At 42.5% G+C, this 19191-nt stretch overlaps 1 protein-coding gene across 2 annotated transcripts in view; it reads left to right on the top strand.

Moving 5' to 3' along the window:
• Positions 1 to 19191, top strand: part of map4k2 (mitogen-activated protein kinase kinase kinase kinase 2) — a 39158-nt gene extending 19967 nt beyond the window's left edge. Inside the window, exons 14-31 of one of the 2 annotated variants that reach the window (XM_079491479.1) lie at positions 2615 to 2673; positions 2766 to 2812; positions 4462 to 4501; positions 4927 to 5074; positions 6696 to 6865; positions 7563 to 7604; positions 8523 to 8607; positions 8690 to 8769; positions 9563 to 9623; positions 9767 to 9890; positions 11026 to 11087; positions 11858 to 11961; positions 12266 to 12443; positions 14023 to 14091; positions 15454 to 15540; positions 15939 to 16009; positions 16316 to 16371; positions 16860 to 19191. In XM_079491479.1, the coding sequence (XP_079347605.1) occupies positions 2615 to 2673; positions 2766 to 2812; positions 4462 to 4501; positions 4927 to 5074; positions 6696 to 6865; positions 7563 to 7604; positions 8523 to 8607; positions 8690 to 8769; positions 9563 to 9623; positions 9767 to 9890; positions 11026 to 11087; positions 11858 to 11961; positions 12266 to 12443; positions 14023 to 14091; positions 15454 to 15540; positions 15939 to 16009; positions 16316 to 16371; positions 16860 to 16947 (1571 nt within the window). In that variant the 3' untranslated portion in view covers positions 16948 to 19191. The remainder of the gene's footprint in view (positions 1 to 2614; positions 2674 to 2765; positions 2813 to 4461; positions 4502 to 4926; positions 5075 to 6695; positions 6866 to 7562; positions 7605 to 8522; positions 8608 to 8689; positions 8770 to 9562; positions 9624 to 9766; positions 9891 to 11025; positions 11088 to 11857; positions 11962 to 12265; positions 12444 to 14022; positions 14092 to 15453; positions 15541 to 15938; positions 16010 to 16315; positions 16372 to 16859) is intronic. The other variant, XM_079491480.1, reaches the window with a different exon arrangement.

The following is a 19191-nucleotide window of genomic DNA, read 5'->3' on the forward strand; positions in this document are numbered from 1 at the left end:
CTGCCTGAAGCCCAGAGTGCCATAGTGCTGACTCATTAGAGAAAACTTGATTGCCAGTAAGTGGTTGGACAATTTCCCCCCCCCCGGCACAAGTGCTGATCGATGGCAATCAGCTCATCTGTTAATCAGTTGTGTTAAAAGTTAAAAGTGTTTGGTAGTGGTGTGCACACCACTACCCTATATAATATACATGTGTTTACTACAGCTGTTTTTCTACAGATAAATGGTAAATATACCTTATTGCACATTTATATGCCTCATGCCTTAGTGCACAAATTGTACATACCTTCCCCCCCCCCCCCCCCCCCCTGGCCCTATTATGTTATGCTGGTGTGGGCTTCTTCGTATTTGTTTATATAAGTTCTTGTTAATGTTATTACTATTGTCATTTTGGCACAGTACGTTTTTAATGTTGTTTAAGTATTTATGATGCAAGTAAGAAAGTTCAAAATAGCATTATTTTACATCCACAAAATAAACATACTTACTTACTTACTTACGCCTGACACCCCTACTGGGGTATAGGCCGTCGATAAGGGTCCTCCAGAGTTCTCGGTCACTGGCATTCGTCTCTATCTGCGACCAGGTGCATCCCAGCCTCTTGGTGTCTGCCTGGAGATCCCGCCGCCAGCTGTTTTTGGGCCGGCCTCTGTTTCTCTTTCCCTGAGGGTTCCAAGTCAGAGCCTGTCTGGTGGTGTTTGATACTGGCTTGCGCAGTGTGTGCCCGATCCATCTCCATCTTCTTTGTCCAATTTCCTCTGTTGCAGGGAGTTGTTTCGTTTTCATCCAGAGATCGTTGTTACTTATCTTTTCCGGCCAGTGAATTTTCAGGATTCTCCTCAGACATCTGTTTATGAATGTTTGCACTTTATTTATTGTGGTCTTTGTAATTCTCCATGTCTCTGCCCCATAGAGCAGGACGGATTTAACATTGGAGTTGCATATTCTGATTTGAGTTTTTTGCTGTATCCCCCTGTGCTGCTACCTTGCCGTGGTGGTGAGGCTTGCGTACCTCTGTGACTCTGAAGGCTATACCGGAGGGGGCTCATACCCTCAGCAGGTTCAACCATGCCGGGCAGGTTTTAGAGTAGAGGTCGGACAAAAAGCAGCACCCGGTCCTCCAGGTTGGGGGTTGGGCGTGGGGCCAACAACCCCACCCCTTAAAACACTTTCCGTTACAGAAACGACAAAAATAAACATAACTAAACTTAAAGGGGAAGAAAATATGTATTTTCTTACCAATTACACACCCCAAGGAGCCTTGAATTCATGGAGACTTTGTAGTTTTTCTAGCATTCCTAAGCCAATCATTTTAATGGAGACTTGTTGAGTCTCCTGTCATCAAATTATTGGTTTAGGAATGTGACGGAAAGTCCATGAATTCAACACTCCATGGGGCGAGTAATCGATAGAAAAAAAGTCATTTTGGGGGTGAACTATCCCTATAACACAGAGGACTTTACTGTCCGTTTAACTCTGTTATATCATACCAATGTTGGGTTGTGGGTTGAGGCCGGGGCTGATGTGTGTCATAGAGCGGACTGCCTGAAGGCCAGTGCACCATAGTGCTGAGTCATTGACACAATGATGGCTATTTAGTGGTCGGACAAACCACACAATCCCTAATTTATGTCAAAAAACAACCCCAGATGGGGCTTTTACAGCATTCTCCTCTTCTCTGAATAAGAACCCCTTCCCAATAGTCTCTCAAGACAGACATGTTGGCTCCCACAGTTTTCTGCCTAACGGCCTGTACTTTGGAAACGCAAATAAAAACTAGTGGAAAATAAAGCGGATGTCACGCGACTCACGTCATGTCCACACAAACTCCTACTGGGAGCCAAATGGAGGGTATGCACATGCATAAAGTGAGTGGCAAATCGAGTGGCGAAGTGTGTGGCAAAGTGAGTTTAATGCAATCGGATAGGACTTTTCTCTTTGGATGTATGGGCTGTCATGGCCAGAAAGTAGTTTTTGAGGGGCCCTAGCCCCTCATATGCCCAGCTTTGTGTGCGATAAGAGCGCCCCTCACTTCACACAAGTGTGATTTTCTTTACCCACCCAGTAGGTGTTCCCGCATAACTTCCAGGTATGATGATGATGTCACGCGCATAGTCATACCCTCTATTAGTCGAAGCCTAGCTAGCTAGCTGCTTCGCAAAAATGGATACTCAAAATATATATTTTACAGATGTTTTACATTTTCATGAACACTGTGTCGTTATTGGTCGAATACCTGTCCAGTCTGAAGAGCACAACAGGAAGTTGTTGAGAATAGCTTCCTGTTCTCAACTTGTACGGGGCGTAATTATAGACCCTATAGCACTGTGGGAAGACTTGGGACTATACCTTCCATATATCATATTGACACGTCCTGTACACAGCAACGTGGGGTCCTGGGACCCCCAGGGGTCCTTGAGGGGGTTCCAGGGGGTCCCAAGCTAAAGGTCCCAGAGATAAAAAATCATTCGTATCTGTGGTCTGTGGCCTAATGTATATCAATCTGGGGTTAAGTTGGAATTAAAAGGGTTGAGAATCACTGGTCTACACTACAGTTGTCTATAAATGTCTAAAGTGCAAACATGAATATAAAATGTGTCATCTTGTGCTTTAGTTGACCAAGTGAAGTTTGGGCCCCCGCTAAGGAAAGTCACAGAGCCGTATCCTGACCTGGTAAGGGACGCTAAAATGAAATGAGAGATTTTTTTAGCTAAATACAAAATGACGTTTAAGATGTTAAAGCTGTGTTAATCACAATCCTGCAGGGCCCCTACGATGACGACTGGAGCCTCTCGGATGAAGACAACTCCCCGTAAGAACCTCATCTTCATTGCTCCACTATTCTTCCACCGTTATCCTCACACAGCAAAATGTACCGTGCAGAAAGTAACGGACAGTGACTGAAAACACGTCACAACTTAAAAAATGAATAAATGTTCTGTTAAACCAATACAATACAAATGAGACAACAGTCCACAGTTTTGCGTTTATGTATACGACTCAAGCCTGATTTATTTATTTTACCAGAGAAGATTTCAATCTGTTTTTCAAGTGGGCCCTCGACAAGAAACCAGGATGTATTTTCACAATAAAACATTTATACATACATTTAACAAATTAAATGTGTAAACAAATAAATTTGTAAAACTAGAAACAATACAAAAAACAGAAGGTCTCCTTGGCTAACTTCAAATCTTTTTTGTAGTGGATTTCAAAAGAACGGCACAGCATATCTGCAAGCACGTTTCCCAAGTTCACTTCTCACAGTGGGGAACGTGACGTGAGATACATCATTTAAATATCGTCGCGCTTCGGTGTTGTGCGTCGAAAATAGCCGATCTACAAGCCCACCTGCAGTGTCGATTTGAGTGATGAAAAATGTTCGTCGACTACCTTTTTCCACTGACAAAAACTAAATGGAAACTAAATAAAAACTAAGCTATGATGACTAAAACTAAGACTAAATATACTGACAATTTCGTCAACAGATAAAAATTTGACTAAAATGTAGGGACAAGACATCCAGTGTCGCGTTGCACTGCGACACGTTGAGCTTGTAGATCAGCTATTTTCAGTGGGAAAAAAACAGTCATTACGACGGCATCAAGGCCCGCCAAAATACATTTTGTTCGACTAAATCAACTGTAGATTTAGCCGACTAAAATCTTATGATATTTAGTCGGCTAAAACTAGACTAACACTAAAACATTCCAGGTGACTAAAATGTGGCTAAAACTAAATGAAAACTATTCAAAAGACTGACTAAAACTAAAATCAAACTTTGCTGCCAAAAACAACACTGCCCCCCCCCCTGTCATTGAGAGACCGTATTAAGCCCCCACCGGCCCATAGGCAGATAAACAGCAGGTGTTCCTAATTGCAGGAGCCTGTTGGAATGTGTGGAGCAAGCTCTGCAGCTGAGGTAGGAACGACCTCTCCACTCCCCGTATTCCGCTAATCAACACCGCCATCCTGTATCCCCCTCGTCTACACCTGTCCCCCCTACAATGCCCCGCGATTGTATAAAACATTAAGCACTTTCCATGTGATTATGGAATTGTGGTAGGCTTATGGCAATGATTCATATTTTTTTTTTAAATAATCATTTATTTGTGTTCCTACGTAATCAGTGGTTTTGTGTGTGTGTGTGTGTGTGTGTGTTTGTGTCTGCTTTCCCTAGCACATCAAAATTCAGTCCACAGCTGTCACAAATTAATCAATTTGAAGGAGAGCTTTTTGAACACAAACCCACTGGTTTTTAATGTTTGGCTTTTTTGCGCTTGTGGTGTTGTTTTGCCATTTGTTTTTGCTTGACCGTTCCGCTTCCCATCATAATGTCATCGCTCGGCAGTTACAAATCTAGTTGAATCTTAAACATGGCCATATTATTATTTTATTTTTTTACCACACACATCCACTTTGCTCTTGATCTGAACATTGCTGTGTCTGTGTGCCTTTCAGGAGTTTGACCATGACCATCAAGAGGGTGCCCTCTGCTGACGTGAGTGGTGAACTGCATACATGCAACAAGCATCAATACACAGACAAGTGTAATCATGATTCATAGCCAGGGTTGGATTTGTATACTTGCATTTTTTTTGTTAATTTTAAACATAAATATAAAACCCATCAGGAAATGTATTTAATTCGGTCTCATCAGAAGCAGGGATAAAACATCAGCCATATATAGTATATACGCACCTCTTCAGACTTCATCTTAGCTCGTAGCACTTGCCGTAGCACTTGCACTAGCCTCAACGATGTGGACATGGTACTCTATAGTGTATACTTATACTTGATGACTATTTCTATGTATTTGATTGTATTACCATGTGTTGTTCTTGACTTCTTGTACGTCGCTCTGGATTAAGAGCGTCTGCTAAATGCCTAAATTGAACAATAATGAACCACAATGCTGTCTTCCAGGGGCTTAAAGGGGGCAGGAAGAGTGGTCTGTTCAGTCTGCCTGCCTTCAGCTCGCTGACGTGCAGCACGGAGGACGAGGACCCGGCGCTGAGCAGCAGCACGCTGGGCCCCGACGCCGCCCTCGTGACCAACTCTACCTCCCCCTCAGGTGACCCTAACGCATTCAGCCTACCTCCCTCTCAGGTGTATGAGAGGTCTCTCTCTCTCTCTTTGTCTCTCTCTCTCTCTCTCTCTCTCTCTCTCTCTCTCTTCTTCCCTTTCTTGTTTTTCTTAGAAAAAATGACACGATGGGAACTATGCGAGTTTCACCCACTTTTCTTTACTTGTAAAACTGTGATGTGACAATAAAGCTGATTCAGCCTACCTCCCCATATCCTCCTCAGCAGTATTGATTTTGATGCATTTGTCTACTAGTCTAGTTTTAGTCACCCAAATATAAGATTTTAGTCCACTAAATCTACAGTTGATTTTGTTGACTAAAATGTATTTTGGCCTTGATGCCGTCATAATGGCAGATTTTACAACTTGTAAAATCTCACAACGTGTCGCAGTGCGCTTGTAGATGCTATTTTCAGCATGCAACCAAACATGAAATTTCTTTTCTTTCAGTACTACTGGATCTCTTCTCCACTAGTCGCTCCCTAACATTTTAGTCTAGTTATTATTTGTTGACAAAATTGTCAGTATATTTAGTCTTAGTTTTAGTCATTAGGAATTGTCCACCACACATGGCAGACATTTAGCTCCCTGTCAGAATGGGGGTTGCCCAGCCGCAAGCTGCAGATACTCCATGTCCTGCGTACCACCTTGAAATCGCACATACAGTATGCAGGAGGCAGTAGGACGTTGAGCTATCGAAAATGAGCTTCCAAACTCAAACAATTTACAATTTAGGCATTTAGCAGACACTCATAATCCAGAGCGATTTACAGTAAGCAAAAACAGAAAACATTGTAATGCATCAAATACATAAAAAAATAGTAATCGTGAAACATACAGTACGTAAGCTTAAGAACCTAACAGTGATTCCATATCTATCTAATGAAACTATAGGTGTATACACTATAGTGTTATGTCTACATAAAGTGCTATTTAAGTTACATAAGTTGAGCCTATGTATATGCCCGTAGGAGGTCGAAATAGAAAAATTTACAAAATTTACAAAGAATTTACAAATGGAAAAATAATCGATGCACATAATTTGTTGACAGAAAGTTGGACGGTGGATTTCTTTTCAAACATATCCCAAACTATCTGTACAGGTGCAATATTGGAGTTTATCGTCGCTGAATACAATCAGATCTGTTTCATGGAAGGGCTGTCAATGGAGGGTGTTGCAACATACAGTAGATGCACATACAGTTGGAGGCCATCGATATTGTCCTTTTCTTTTTGCGTTTGCGTGATCTGCGCAAAAGGACAGTTAACCCATTTTGGGCAGGAACCCCTTTTGGTGTTTTAAACATTATGTTATAATTTAGCTATTGAAAAATAGCAGATCTACAAGCTCATAGCGCGCCACCGAGTGGCGCGCTACGAGCTTGTAGGTCTGCTATTTTTGAAAAATCGTGAAAATATTTATTTCAGAAAACTGGAGGATTTAGAAGGATTTTTTTTAATTTTGAGGTCAGGCCTAAATGGGTCAAATGATAAGGGACAATATCGGTGGCACCCAACTGTAGCGTCTACGACTCTACGTTGCTTGTGGCTAGGGGGTTTCCCACCCCTCAAGTATGTGTCTCAGTGTATGTTTCTCACTTGCCCTCCAGGCCTGGCCAGGTGTTCAGCCACACAGGACATTGTGGAGCGCTGCAGTGACCCCTGCCTGTCAGGTGGGGGAGCTGTCACGGGCAAGACGGCTGGGGCCGTTACCTCTCCAAAAAGGGACACTCCCCTGTCACCGGAGTGGAGCACGCTGAGGAAAAAGACTGAGGACTCTGTGAGTTCCAGAGCAATGATCATATTCTGAAAGAACAGTGGTATCCCAAATCTCAACTAGTAGGCTATCATAAGATGTTGAAGGTGTAGGTGAAGTTCTTGTTAAAAGGTCAAAGCTCAAAATTATGATAGTAATCATTGCTCTAGATAGAGTGTTTGTTCAGTCTCTCCAGCACTTAAATAACTGGTTGCCAATTGCAGCCAATATGCACAGAGTACCCATTTATCAGCTTCGATTTTATGGTATCAAGTTCAAAAATTGTCTGCTCATTTCTTTATCTCTTCCAATTTTGTTTGTTTATCATGTACAGTATGGATGATTGTTTTAGTTTACTAAAGAGCTGGAGAGACTTGGAGACCTCTATTACTGAACAAACACTATTGCAATGATTCCGATCAGAATATACTGTAGAGCAATTTAACACATATTTTACAACAAAACACTTACTGATTTTGAATCGTTAATTACTGTACATCTCACAACCCCCTTTTGGTTCCCACTGGTTGAGAAACGCAGATGTTACGCAACCGTGAAAACATCAATAAACCTGTGTGATTTGTTAACCTAATAACCTGATTTACTGATTGTGGGTTTTTTTACCCTTTAAAACTGCCCATGTGTGAGATCTAGCGTTGAAGTGACACCACTAATCTCGCTCCCTTTCTTTTCTTGTGTGTAACCTTGTTTTAATCTCCAGAGAGCCGACTGTCATGGACTCCCTCCCACCCCTCAAGTCCATGTAAGTGTGGAGGTGTAACACACGGCAAACTGACCTGCTGCAAGGCAAGGGCAGCTAAACGGCACCATAACCACACTGCTGTGCTTCCGTGCACTGCAGACTCTAATTATCATTTCCACCATGCATGTCACAGCATGCAGACAACTCATTATAAGTAACTAGTACTTATAATGAGTAACTAGTAACTACGTAACGACATTGGAACGAGTAAAGCTTAACTTTCTTATTTATACTGTCATACGACGGTGTCGCTTGCCGAGCAGATGTACAAGCCACCCCACGTGTTGTGAGCTTGTAGATCGCCTATTTTCATCAAGCAATACCGCCCGTTGCGTACCGCCCGCCTCGTATGAATACGTTGCCGTGTCGAGGGCGGCTGATGCACATCTTTAGAAATCAGATTTTAATCGCATTTCAATTCACCTATGAATGCAGTTCAAATCTGATTAGCAAAAATCAGCTTCCATGTGTATTAATATGTTCAGTCATGATACAAACCAATCGGATTCCAATCTGGATAGGCCCAAGTAGGATTTGGCTGCCACTGCCAGTGTGAACAACCGCTTATGCTCCTATATATATAATATATAACCTGCTATTTAACAATGTAATTATAGGCTAATTGTATTACTAACATACTACAGTCAGTATAGTATGCTATACTGACTGTATAGCAACTTCCTCCTCTTGTGGTGTCATGATTTTTCATACCCACGCAGCTGCTTTCTCAGCAGAACTTATATCATTTTCAGTAATAATAATAATAACTATATATATATATATATATATATACAATAATTATTATAATAATAATATAATAATTATTATTATTATTATTTTTGAGGCAACTGATGTGGTTGTCTAGATATGGGTTAGTATTTAAATATCTGAAGTAAGTTGTTGTTGTTTTTTTTGCAGATGGGAGCATGCTTTTCTAAGGTCTTCAACGGTTGCCCCCTGAAAATCCACTGCGCAGTGACTTGGATTCTACCTAAAACGAAAGGTAAAGCTAATGCCATCATTACCGTCAAGGGGGATTATCCTGACGACCGAGCAATGATCAAACGTTGTATTTTCTGCCCTAGATCAGTACCTAATTCTGGGAGCAGAGGAGGGTGTCTATATACTCAACCTCAATGAGCTTCATGAAGACACACTAGAGAAGGTAAAAATACCAAATCATATATTTGTTTCTGCTTTAGATGCTGCTTGATGGCAGTGGTGCTGCTAGCAGCTTTCTACCCTAAAGTTAATGACATTCACCGACCCGGTGTCAGAACCAGAATTATTTTGATTGTATGTTATTGTTTGCACATACAGTGTGAGGTACAGTATTTGTGTTTGAAATAACAAATAAGTGACAGGGAAGGTCCTTGCAGACTTGACGCTTTTTTGGAAAACCGGCGGAAGAACGGCATTCAGATTAAGAGACGCCTACACACTGTCTATACTTGGAATACAAATATTTATTAGAGAAACATGCCTACAGCATTTTGGTCCTATTATAAGGCCTATTATATTCTCTTGTGATTATTCTCTGCAATGTGTTTAGAAAAGATAGAAAGCCATTGCTCTAAGGCTTCTTATTAGATTGCAGAAGAGATTGTGCTTCAGTATTTACCCAGATACAGTCTGCATCGCCACAAGCAGAACTTTGGGTGTTTTCGCTTCTATAATTGCAGCCATTTCACTTCCCCCAAATCAAGTACCATATACTATTATTCGTAGCATCTGCTTTGTTTGTGTTCGTTTGTGTTAAAAGTGTGATTTTGAGACTTATTTTTCCAGGCAATGAGAGTGAAGCATATGGCTTCCACTTTCTTTACTCCCAGAGCACAAAAGCAACAACATAAGCAACAGATTAAGAAGACAATTGACATCGTGTCCAAGTTCTTTACAATCCAGGGTTCTAGTTAACCTCCGAACATTGTTTTAATTCAACCTCTTCCTTCCCACAGTTGCTGCCCCAGAGGTGTACATGGCTCTATGTTATGAACAACGTTCTGATGTCTGTATCAGGTACGTACATGACCATTCATGTGATCTCATTATGATGACAAAAAACAAACAAGCAAAATCTAAAAAAGTAATACATTGACATTTTGAACATTCTAGAATTGTTCTCAACGCTGTATTCCACCCCTTTTCTTTCCACCGACCAGGGAAGTCGTCACAACTGTATTCCCACAGTCTGTTAGGGCTGTTTGAGCAGAGAGGCCACGTCCAGAAGAAACACAGCAGCCTGTCTCTCGGCACCAACCGCCTCACTGAGAGGATCAGCCCAAGGTATGTAGAACCCTGGAGGAGAGGCCTCGCTGAGGTTATATATTTCATCGTTTTTCTTTCACAGTTTAGCTGATTGAGAGACGGATGATGGCTAGAGACGGGTCAAAGCAGCTCCCTTGGTTTGTACGTGTCGGAGACACCTCTGTACACAACAGGGCAGCACTAAACCACATCTTATTATGCAATTTTTATAAACTCACCCCCACAGCAAACCATTGTTGTCCCCCACCAATGTTATCGGTGGTGGACAATAATGACAGTAAGATTTTTTTTTGGCTTTTGTGCCTTTATTGATAGTTACATTGAAGACGGATAGGAAAGAGGGAGAGAGAGAAGGGGAGAGACATGCAGCAAAGGTCGTCATGAACGGGACTCGAACACGCAAGACGCTGTCAGGCCAGAGCCTATATGTCGCATGCGCCTGGACCACTAGGCCAGCGGGCGCCCATGCTGTTTTGTTAAGTTTTGTCCTGGTTTGTGTTTTTTATGCCAGTGGCCTTGTGGCTATGTACTGTAGGCACTTGCCATGTGGCAGCATCTGGTTTGCTGAGAGTGATGCCTGAGACAAGTGACAAGAATATGAAGTTAGCAATAGAACAGAACACAGCAGTGCACTGCATACAGATTAGGCTCTTTGTCAGCAAAAAGATGTTCCTATTGTACATTAAGAAATTATTCTGGTGGAGTGGAACGTCGGCACAAGTTACAAGTTCATTTAAAATCCATAATTATACACCAGTTTGTCGTCTCTTTTCCATAGATCTGACGCATTCTCTGTATGCCTGCTCACCAAAACATTACTTATGCTGCTCTAATAGTATAGTTCACATTATGTATATGATTTGTAGTGTGATTCAAAAGCTTAGATAAATGACAGAACATGATGCTGTGGCATTGTCTCGCAAAGCCTGGACACAGACTTTTAAAAGTAAGTCATTTACTTAAAATGTAAAACAAAATCTGCCACAAATGTCTGTGTGAGTTGGTGGTTTGAGATACTTCACTGTATCTCAAACCAATAATTAAGTATGATCATTTAGAAAAACTAAGATGCACATAGTGGGACGCTAACAGGAGGATGGTGATAAAAGCTAACGTCTTGACTCCAGTTGTTTCTTTCTGTTGGCTCCATAAGCAGGAAGTTTGCCATATCGGTGAAGATACCCGACACTAAAGGCTGTAGAAGATGCAGTTTAGGTAAGTACAGGAGAGCTGATCATGTTGAATGAATCGTTATTCATACTATTGTATTCGATCACAGTACTTGGCTGCAAACGACAGGTGATTACAAGAAGAGCAGGGTTCCCACTCAAGTATGGAAATGTATGGACTAATGGACTTTAGTTATCTTGTCTAGTTCACTGGTGAATTGTACATGAGCGTTATGTTACTGTAGGCGCAGCGGTCCCCAAACCTTTTTGGCCGTGCACCCCCCGTTACCTCCTGATCTAGCTGACACCCCCCCCAACACTCGCTCTCGTTGTATTTGTCCGAAAATGTATTTAAAAAAATATATATGATTATGGCAAATAATCACGGAATGTCACTGCACGGAGAGACACGCATCTGCTGTATACTCCCAGCAGCTGCTCTATACATCTCCTTACAACGGTGTTTACCGGATTTTGCCGTTTGTGTGAAATAACACCATTAAACCGCCATTACCCTTTTCATGTCACGCACACCCTAGAGGGCGTTTGCGCACCACAAGGGGTGCACGCACCAGGGAGCCACTGGGGTTGAATGTACTGTATTTAAAATAATGTACAACTCAATAACATTTTAGCAGTGCCTGAGCTCGCACCGTGTCAAATTGTGACACGTTGTGAGCTTGGACAAGATTATCCGCTTTAATGGTTAAATGTTAAAGCCTAACATGGCCAACAAGCTGTGGGATATGGTCCGGCAAAACACATTATTATGGGAATAGCAGAAACCATCAGTGTTTGTGTGTCTCTCTCTCACAGCAAGAAACCCGTACACGGACAGTACATTCCTGTGTGGCGCTGTTCCCTCTGGCCTGGTTCTTCTCCTGTGGTATGATCCTCTCCAAAAGTTCATGCAGCTTAAGGTCAGTACCGAGCTGTTTCACTTTCCACTCACCACCAGTAAATCCTTGTATTTTTGAGTGGTGCAAACCACTCCAACAACCAGCTTTGTTTGTATCCGTGTTTGTGTGTACCTGTACGTGGGGCCCAAAAGAATGAGCATGGTTACTATGGTCACTGACATTACGTCAGACCACAGCTGATCAGGCTATATAAGACCTTGCACCACTCAGTTCACACGGGTGTGATTATTTATTTATATTATATATTTTTTTGGTTTACCTCGATTGAGCCTCCTTCTGTTTCTGTCTCCGTTTCAACATTCAGAACATATCGTTGAGTCTCCCGGAGCAGCTCCCTATCTTTGAACTGCTGGTGCTAGTAACGGATGAGTTTCCACAGCTGTGTGTGGGGGTGAGAGACAGTGCCAACGGGAAAACCCCCAGCAGCCAGCAGCTCAAGTTTGACATTGTAGAACTGAACGGCACACCCAATTCTACTCCAGGTAGGGGTCAAGGGCTGGGCTACAGCCTTTGTCTTTCTTTTTTCTTATCCCACGATTTTGCAATCCATTTTTCACCCAGTGTCAATTATCTAATGTGATCCTGGGCTCTACACACCCTCCGCCAACCTGGGGAGAGCAACGGACTGACCTCATGCTTCCTTCAATGTAAGCCGCTTCTTTGCACCGAGTGGGGAGTTTTCCCGGTTGGACGTACTGTAGCGCGTGGAAGGAACACGTTATTCCAACCAGTTCCTTTCCCCTCCATCAGGCGCCCCGGCTGGACAGGGGAGGCAGTTTAGAGACCAGCATTACTGCATGTTTTTTGTGAGGGTACCTACCCTAGGGGACACGGGGAGAACATGCAAACTCCACACAGAAAGGCGCTTTCACCAACCCCACCTAGGGTATGGGCACCTAGCCACCTTTCTAATGATAGATCTATGCTTCGACAGGAGGTTTCAACAAAAAAAAAGGTTTTCCAATTGAACATGTTATTTTTGTTGAGTGGGAGCTGGTCTTGTTTAGGGCTGCAACTATCAATTGTTTTCTTAGAGATTATAACATTTTACTCTAGCGATTCATTGAATAATGGAGAAGCGCATTTTCATTTTTTATATATAGGCCGGTGCCCGGCTGTAGAGCACAGAGTCGGTAACGATGGACGTTGGAGATCCAGGCCCCACGCGGCTATGCAATACCCGTTCCATCTGTCTGTGTCCCTTTTATGCCCATATATGGATATTTCTGGATCCGTCTCTCTGTGTCCCTTTATTCCTATATATGGAGTTCTGTATCCAAATATGGAGTGTTGTGATGTCAGAACAGACCAGCTCCATATATGGACCCTGGGCAGGGGCCCTGTCCAGAGCCCGGGCAGAGGCCTTTTGTGGCAGTTCTGGACAACCGTGGGTCCGACCGACTCTACACCAGGCACTGCACTCCCTGTGGGTGTGTGGAACGCGTTCTCGAGTGGGGCGGTGGGGCGAACGGTTCTCGAGTTACATGGATTAGATAACAACAAAATAGACAAAATGTTGACTTAATCACAAGGGTTGTAATGACCCCTCTGTGTGTGTGTGTGCGCGTGCGTGCGCATGCGCGTGCGTGCGTGCGCATGCGTGTGCGCGTGTGTACAATTAGCACAGGAATGCGTCCCCAATGATCTGCAGGGGTCAAAGGTCGTACTCAAATAGACATACATGGGGATAGACATGCATAGGGACAGACAAACATAGTTGTTCATTGGAGACGGTGTGCTGCCGCTCAGAAATGGACAATCTACAGTATAAGCTCACAATCCATCGTTATGTAAACGTTTTCACCTATAATAACTGAGTATTTTCAGGTAACTGTTGCAGCCCTAAAAACAACTACATTTCTACCTACACCCCCCCACCCTCACTTCACACAGGTGTGATTTTTCATAATACATTTAATAGATTAGAGTTTTGTAAACTTTTGCACCCCTAGTCACATTTGCCACTTATCTCATGATGCTCTCTCTCTCTCTGTCTCTCTCTCTCTCTCTCTCTCTCTCTCTGTGTCTGTCTGTGTCTCTCTCCCACGGTGCCTCTCCCAGACAGTGGACCAGTAGGTGCGGTGCAGGTGACCCAGCTGGACAGAGACACTGTCCTCATTGCACTACAACGTGAGTCACAAAACCTAATGGGCTCTAATGCACACATCGGCATTTTGAAAGAACTTGGGCCCCTTCCCTACTTCCTTCGCTGATACTAATGAAGGCTCTGTTCCATTCTGGTCAAAACAGAGTCAGAGTGCTGCTTGTACGTGTTGGCTCATTGGAAACACCAGTGGGTCCCTCAGTGTCCCTGAGAGGGTTCCAAATGGCCCCGTACGGGTGTGTAACTCTGAGAGTGTACAAATGGAACCAAATGGACCCTTACGGGTAACTCCTAGAGTTATGTGTGTCCTTGAAATTAAATTGACCAGCTCAGTGGCCTTTTTGTTAGAGTGTCCGCCCTGGGACTGGGAGGTCGGGTTTGATCCCCGGCCGGGTCATACCAAAGACTCTACAAATGGGACCCAGTGCCTCCATGCTTGACACTCGGCATCAAGTGTTGGATTGGGGGCAAGTCCCTGCGACATACTAGCGTCATGTCCAGGAGGTGTACTTGTACATCAAGCTGCCTCACGCTACAGAAACAGGAGATAGGCTCCTGCCCTAATGGGCCTCATGGCTCGGCAAGGCTTACTTACTTACTACTTACTTGAAATTTAAAAGTTTGAGAACCCCTGCACACAAAATGGAACAGAGCCTTAAATGATGGGGATTTCTCCATATAAATAATCGATCATTTCAGTTGCAAAAGCTTCAAATGTATTCTACATCTAGTCAACCAGGCCTGCACTAGGCTATGCACTGGGAAAATGTGCATGACATTACACAGTATCCAACTCAAGCACCTTTAACGATTGTCCAATTAGGAGTTTTCATGTAATGCACAGTAAGACTATGGTGATTAGTATTATTGACATCACCTGAGTGGGTCAGTCATATAACTTTCCCGACGTTAAGTTGTGTGTGTATGTGTTCAACAACACAGACACACAAGTATCGCGAGACTGACTGCTGCTGTTTAGATCCTCAAATAAAATGATATACTGTGCACTCTGTGCACATCGAAAAGCAAGTGATTAGAAAACAACCTGTGATATGTCTTCTTTTATATTCCTGAACCGATTATATGACAAAGGTCTCAATTGTTCAGAAATAATGTTTGTTATGAACTGGTCCAGCTGGCTCCATTCACTGCCATGTATTCATTGATTTTCCAGTGTGAGTTTTGGCTCCCATGAAAGTGTCCATGATAGTGTCATGGCGCAGCCCAGTCACGTGACCATTTCCTTTCCTTCTGAAAGTTTCCTTGGCCGGAAGTAGGGTAGAGTTATTCTGTGTGCATATAGCCCATTGGTCCTTTGGGCAGGCCTGCCAGAATTTAAATGTATTAATATACTGTGTATATAATATGTCCCTGTCTTTATTTCACAGAAACGGTTAAGATAGTGAACCTACAAGGAGTTCCGAGCAAAGACCTGGCTTCTGAGATGCTCTTTGACTTCCCCATTGAAACGCTAGGTACATATCTCGCTGTGTATAAACAAGAACACACCAAACTGTCTGGTGATATTGGAACAGGTCTTTGAGGGGCACACATAAGGGTATTATGTGTGCCTCACATAATACTCTTATGACATGATATTATGATAATAATCACATGGATGTGTGGACAACATTGAGGCATTGAGTTTGTGAAACAGATCATACACAGTGATCGATTTCTCAGCTCTAGCACAGAATTATGCTCAATTATCGTAGTGCAGGGACATGCAACAAAAAGATTAAACACGGGTTGTCCTAATATTCATTTTTCAATTTCCTGAGCCTCAAAAAAGAGCCAAATCATCCACACAAGAAGTTAAGTACGTATTGTACTCGGGCATGATGTCACTATAGCTAAAAGAATCTGTTCATAGTTTGTTTACAGGACAGCGTACTGGCTTTCTGGAAACACGGACTCAAAGGGAGGAGTCTACACTTGAATGAGGTGATGAGCATAGCTTTTACTCCAGGGTGTATGAGCATGTGTTATGGAGACATTCAGTCATTACTCCAGGGTGTATGAGCATGTGTTATGGAGACATTCAGTCATTACTCCAGGGTGTATGAGCATGTGTTATGGAGACATTCAGTCATTACTCCAGGGTGTATGAGCATGTGTTATGGAGACATTCAGTCATTACTCCAGGGTGTATGAGCATGTGTTATGGAGACATTCAGTCATTACTCCAGGGTGTATGAGCATGTGTTATGGAGACATTCAGTCATATAAATATATGCACATTATTTGCAGATTACGCAAGAGATCAAGGACGAGACTAGAGTATTCAGAGTTCTGGGAACCAACAGGTACAATAATGTTTGGATGTGCCAATATCAAGTAGTGTGGAAATTATGTTATCTAGAGACATTGGACATTGGCAACCATTTTGGCTGAGGTATGACGATATGACTGCCTCTCACTTCACACGAGTGTGATTTTTCTTTCTACAACAAATGGTGAAAATAGCTGTTCTACAAAAGCTCACAAAACACATCCATAAAATACTTACTTACTAGGAAGTGATGACACAAAGAAGTGAGCGGAAAGAATTGGATCTGGAACACAAAAATATGAAGCCGATAAATGGGTACTCTCTCCTGATTGGCTAAAATTGGCCACCCACCTGGAAATGTATTTTCAGTTTTTAAAGAGATGCGGAGACCCCTGTTACTGAACCACCTCTATATGGCAATGATTCGTATCGGAATATAGAGCTTCAACTTTTTAAGAATTTATTGTTTTGTCTTTAACCTACTTTAAAAGTCAAAACATTGTCTTTTTGACCTTGCAACAGGGACATTGTCCTTCAGAGCACGCCCACAGAGGACCCCTCGGCTTTGAGCAACCTCTACATCCTGACTGGACACGAGAGCAGCTACTGAGAGACGAGACGCGACGGAAAGGGAAGGAGCGAAAAGACGCTGGCTGGCCATGCTAAAAAGAAAAGACCGGTCGGAGTGGAACGCAGATGTACCCAATGCAGAATGGATTTAGAAGGGCCAAAGTGAGCCCTTGCTCTCACGTGAGGTTGTGTGGGCTGGACCGACACTCGAATGAACATTCGGCATTGGTTCTCAAACCTTTTAATTTCAAGGACCCCCATAACTGTGAGAGTGTGTACAAATGGAACTGCTTCCGTTTGTACACTCTCAGAGTTACAGACCTTTTTAAGGGTCCATTTGGAACCCCCTCACAGAACCCTGAGAGTCCCTGGACCCCACTTTGAGAACCACCGGTGTATGGCGAAAGGCAACGGGATCCAGTTCAACACACACTATCAACACACACTTGTGTGGAATGAAGCTGCGGTGTTTCTGGATGGACGAGTATGTTTGTCATTGTTGTTCTTTGAAGAGACTTCTCAACATGCTTATTTGTGAGTTTCTAACTTGTGGATGCACACGCGCTATTTAGCCTCTATTGCGTATTTACTGTTGTCTCCCTTTACCCATAGTGCAGGGACAGCAACAGGAAGTGGACTTCAAAAGCTTGTGCGATATTGCCACTAAAACACAAATGGTCACTATCAGGCAAAAACCTTGTATATCCAGAATCCAGTTACTTTTCAGGAAATGGTGAAAAGAATCTGTGTTCCAATGGATTCAATGTCGATTGTCACGACAGTTCTTGTGAATACTTGTTGTGAGCTTGTAGATTGGCTGTTAACTACTTTTGCGCTACATTATCATACAACAAAGTACAACATTTAGGGCATTAATTATTGATAAGAAAAATCACACCTGTGTGAACTGAGTGGTGTAAGGTCTTATATAGCCTGTCTGACGTAATGAAATCACACCCGGGTGAACAGGGTGAGCATAGCAACCATGCTCATTTTTTCTGCACAAACAAAGCCAGTTGTAGGAGTGGTTTACACCACTCAAAAACAAAGCCAGTTGTAGGAGTGGTTTACACCACTCAAAAAACCTTAAAAGATTAAATACGCAGATACAAGGTTTATGCACAATCCCAACAAAATGCGCAACACTGGGAAGTAATATCAATGAAATGGAGTGATACTAAGTTCTAATTGCATTTGTTTGACTACAATTGAAAAGCAATTCCACTGTCGGAATTGTGATAATTCTGCGTGTGGCAGTATTTGTGTCCAAAGCGAGGCTAAAAGATGTAACACTCACTCATCCCTAAGAGATACTTGAAAGACAATGTGCACAAAGCTATGTTATGTTTGTTCTTGTTGCCATGCCGTAAATCTCTTTGAGAATCATGTAGCTGAAAATGCATCTATAGGCTCTGAGGGGGAGTTTGTGAGACGCACAATGAAGCTAATGTTTTACCCAGTGAGGCAACACTTATGTTGTCATGGATGGAGATGATGGAGGAACCAAGTCTTGTGAATTTGGTTCAGTACGTTGTCCAAATCAAAGGGTGACCACTTATGACGTTTAGAGTTATGGGGCCCGATTCACTAAGCTGTTTACACCCATATTTTGGGTGTAAAGGATTTTCTCCCCCCATGTTAGTAGTCTAGAATAAGACATTCTAATGACATACAACAAGCTTTGGTCCATGTAAGTCTGCAGCTGAGCAGAAAGAGCATCCCTCCGCACAATTCGCAGACAAAAAAAGATTATTGAATCAGACTACTAATGTGGGAAGCTTGGAGAATTCCTTTACACCCAAGATATGGGTGTAAACAGCTGAATTGGGCCCATGGTGATTGATTAACCATTATGCCGTACAGTCCTCCTGGAAAGTCAATAACCTTTGATTACATACAGTATAGTATATCTTTCCCACATCATTTTGTTCAACAATCTATTGGCATTGTGCTTTAAACAAGATAACAATTCATATTTCAATACATTGTGTTGCAAAGATGAAACTACGCCTACGAAGATGCTTCGTAATTGTCTTATTTATGACTGTCCTCAACTGTTCTAATCTTGTCTAAAACTAGGCATGTTGAAGTGCTTTCTCATTGCTACAGTATTTTCAAAATCAGTATGGTTTCCTAGGGTACGTTCTTGCGTACGTTCACAGAACTTCACACATACAAGTCATTTGTCTTGGTTGGTTTCTCGATATTTTCACACATCAGAATAGAATAAGAAATACACATTTTAAAACAAAAAGATATTAATAAAGAATGCAATATCTGATGA

The sequence above is a fragment of the Electrona antarctica genome (assembly GCF_951216825.1).
Source record: "Electrona antarctica genome assembly, chromosome: 21".
NCBI classification, from domain to species: Eukaryota; Metazoa; Chordata; class Actinopteri; order Myctophiformes; family Myctophidae; genus Electrona; species Electrona antarctica.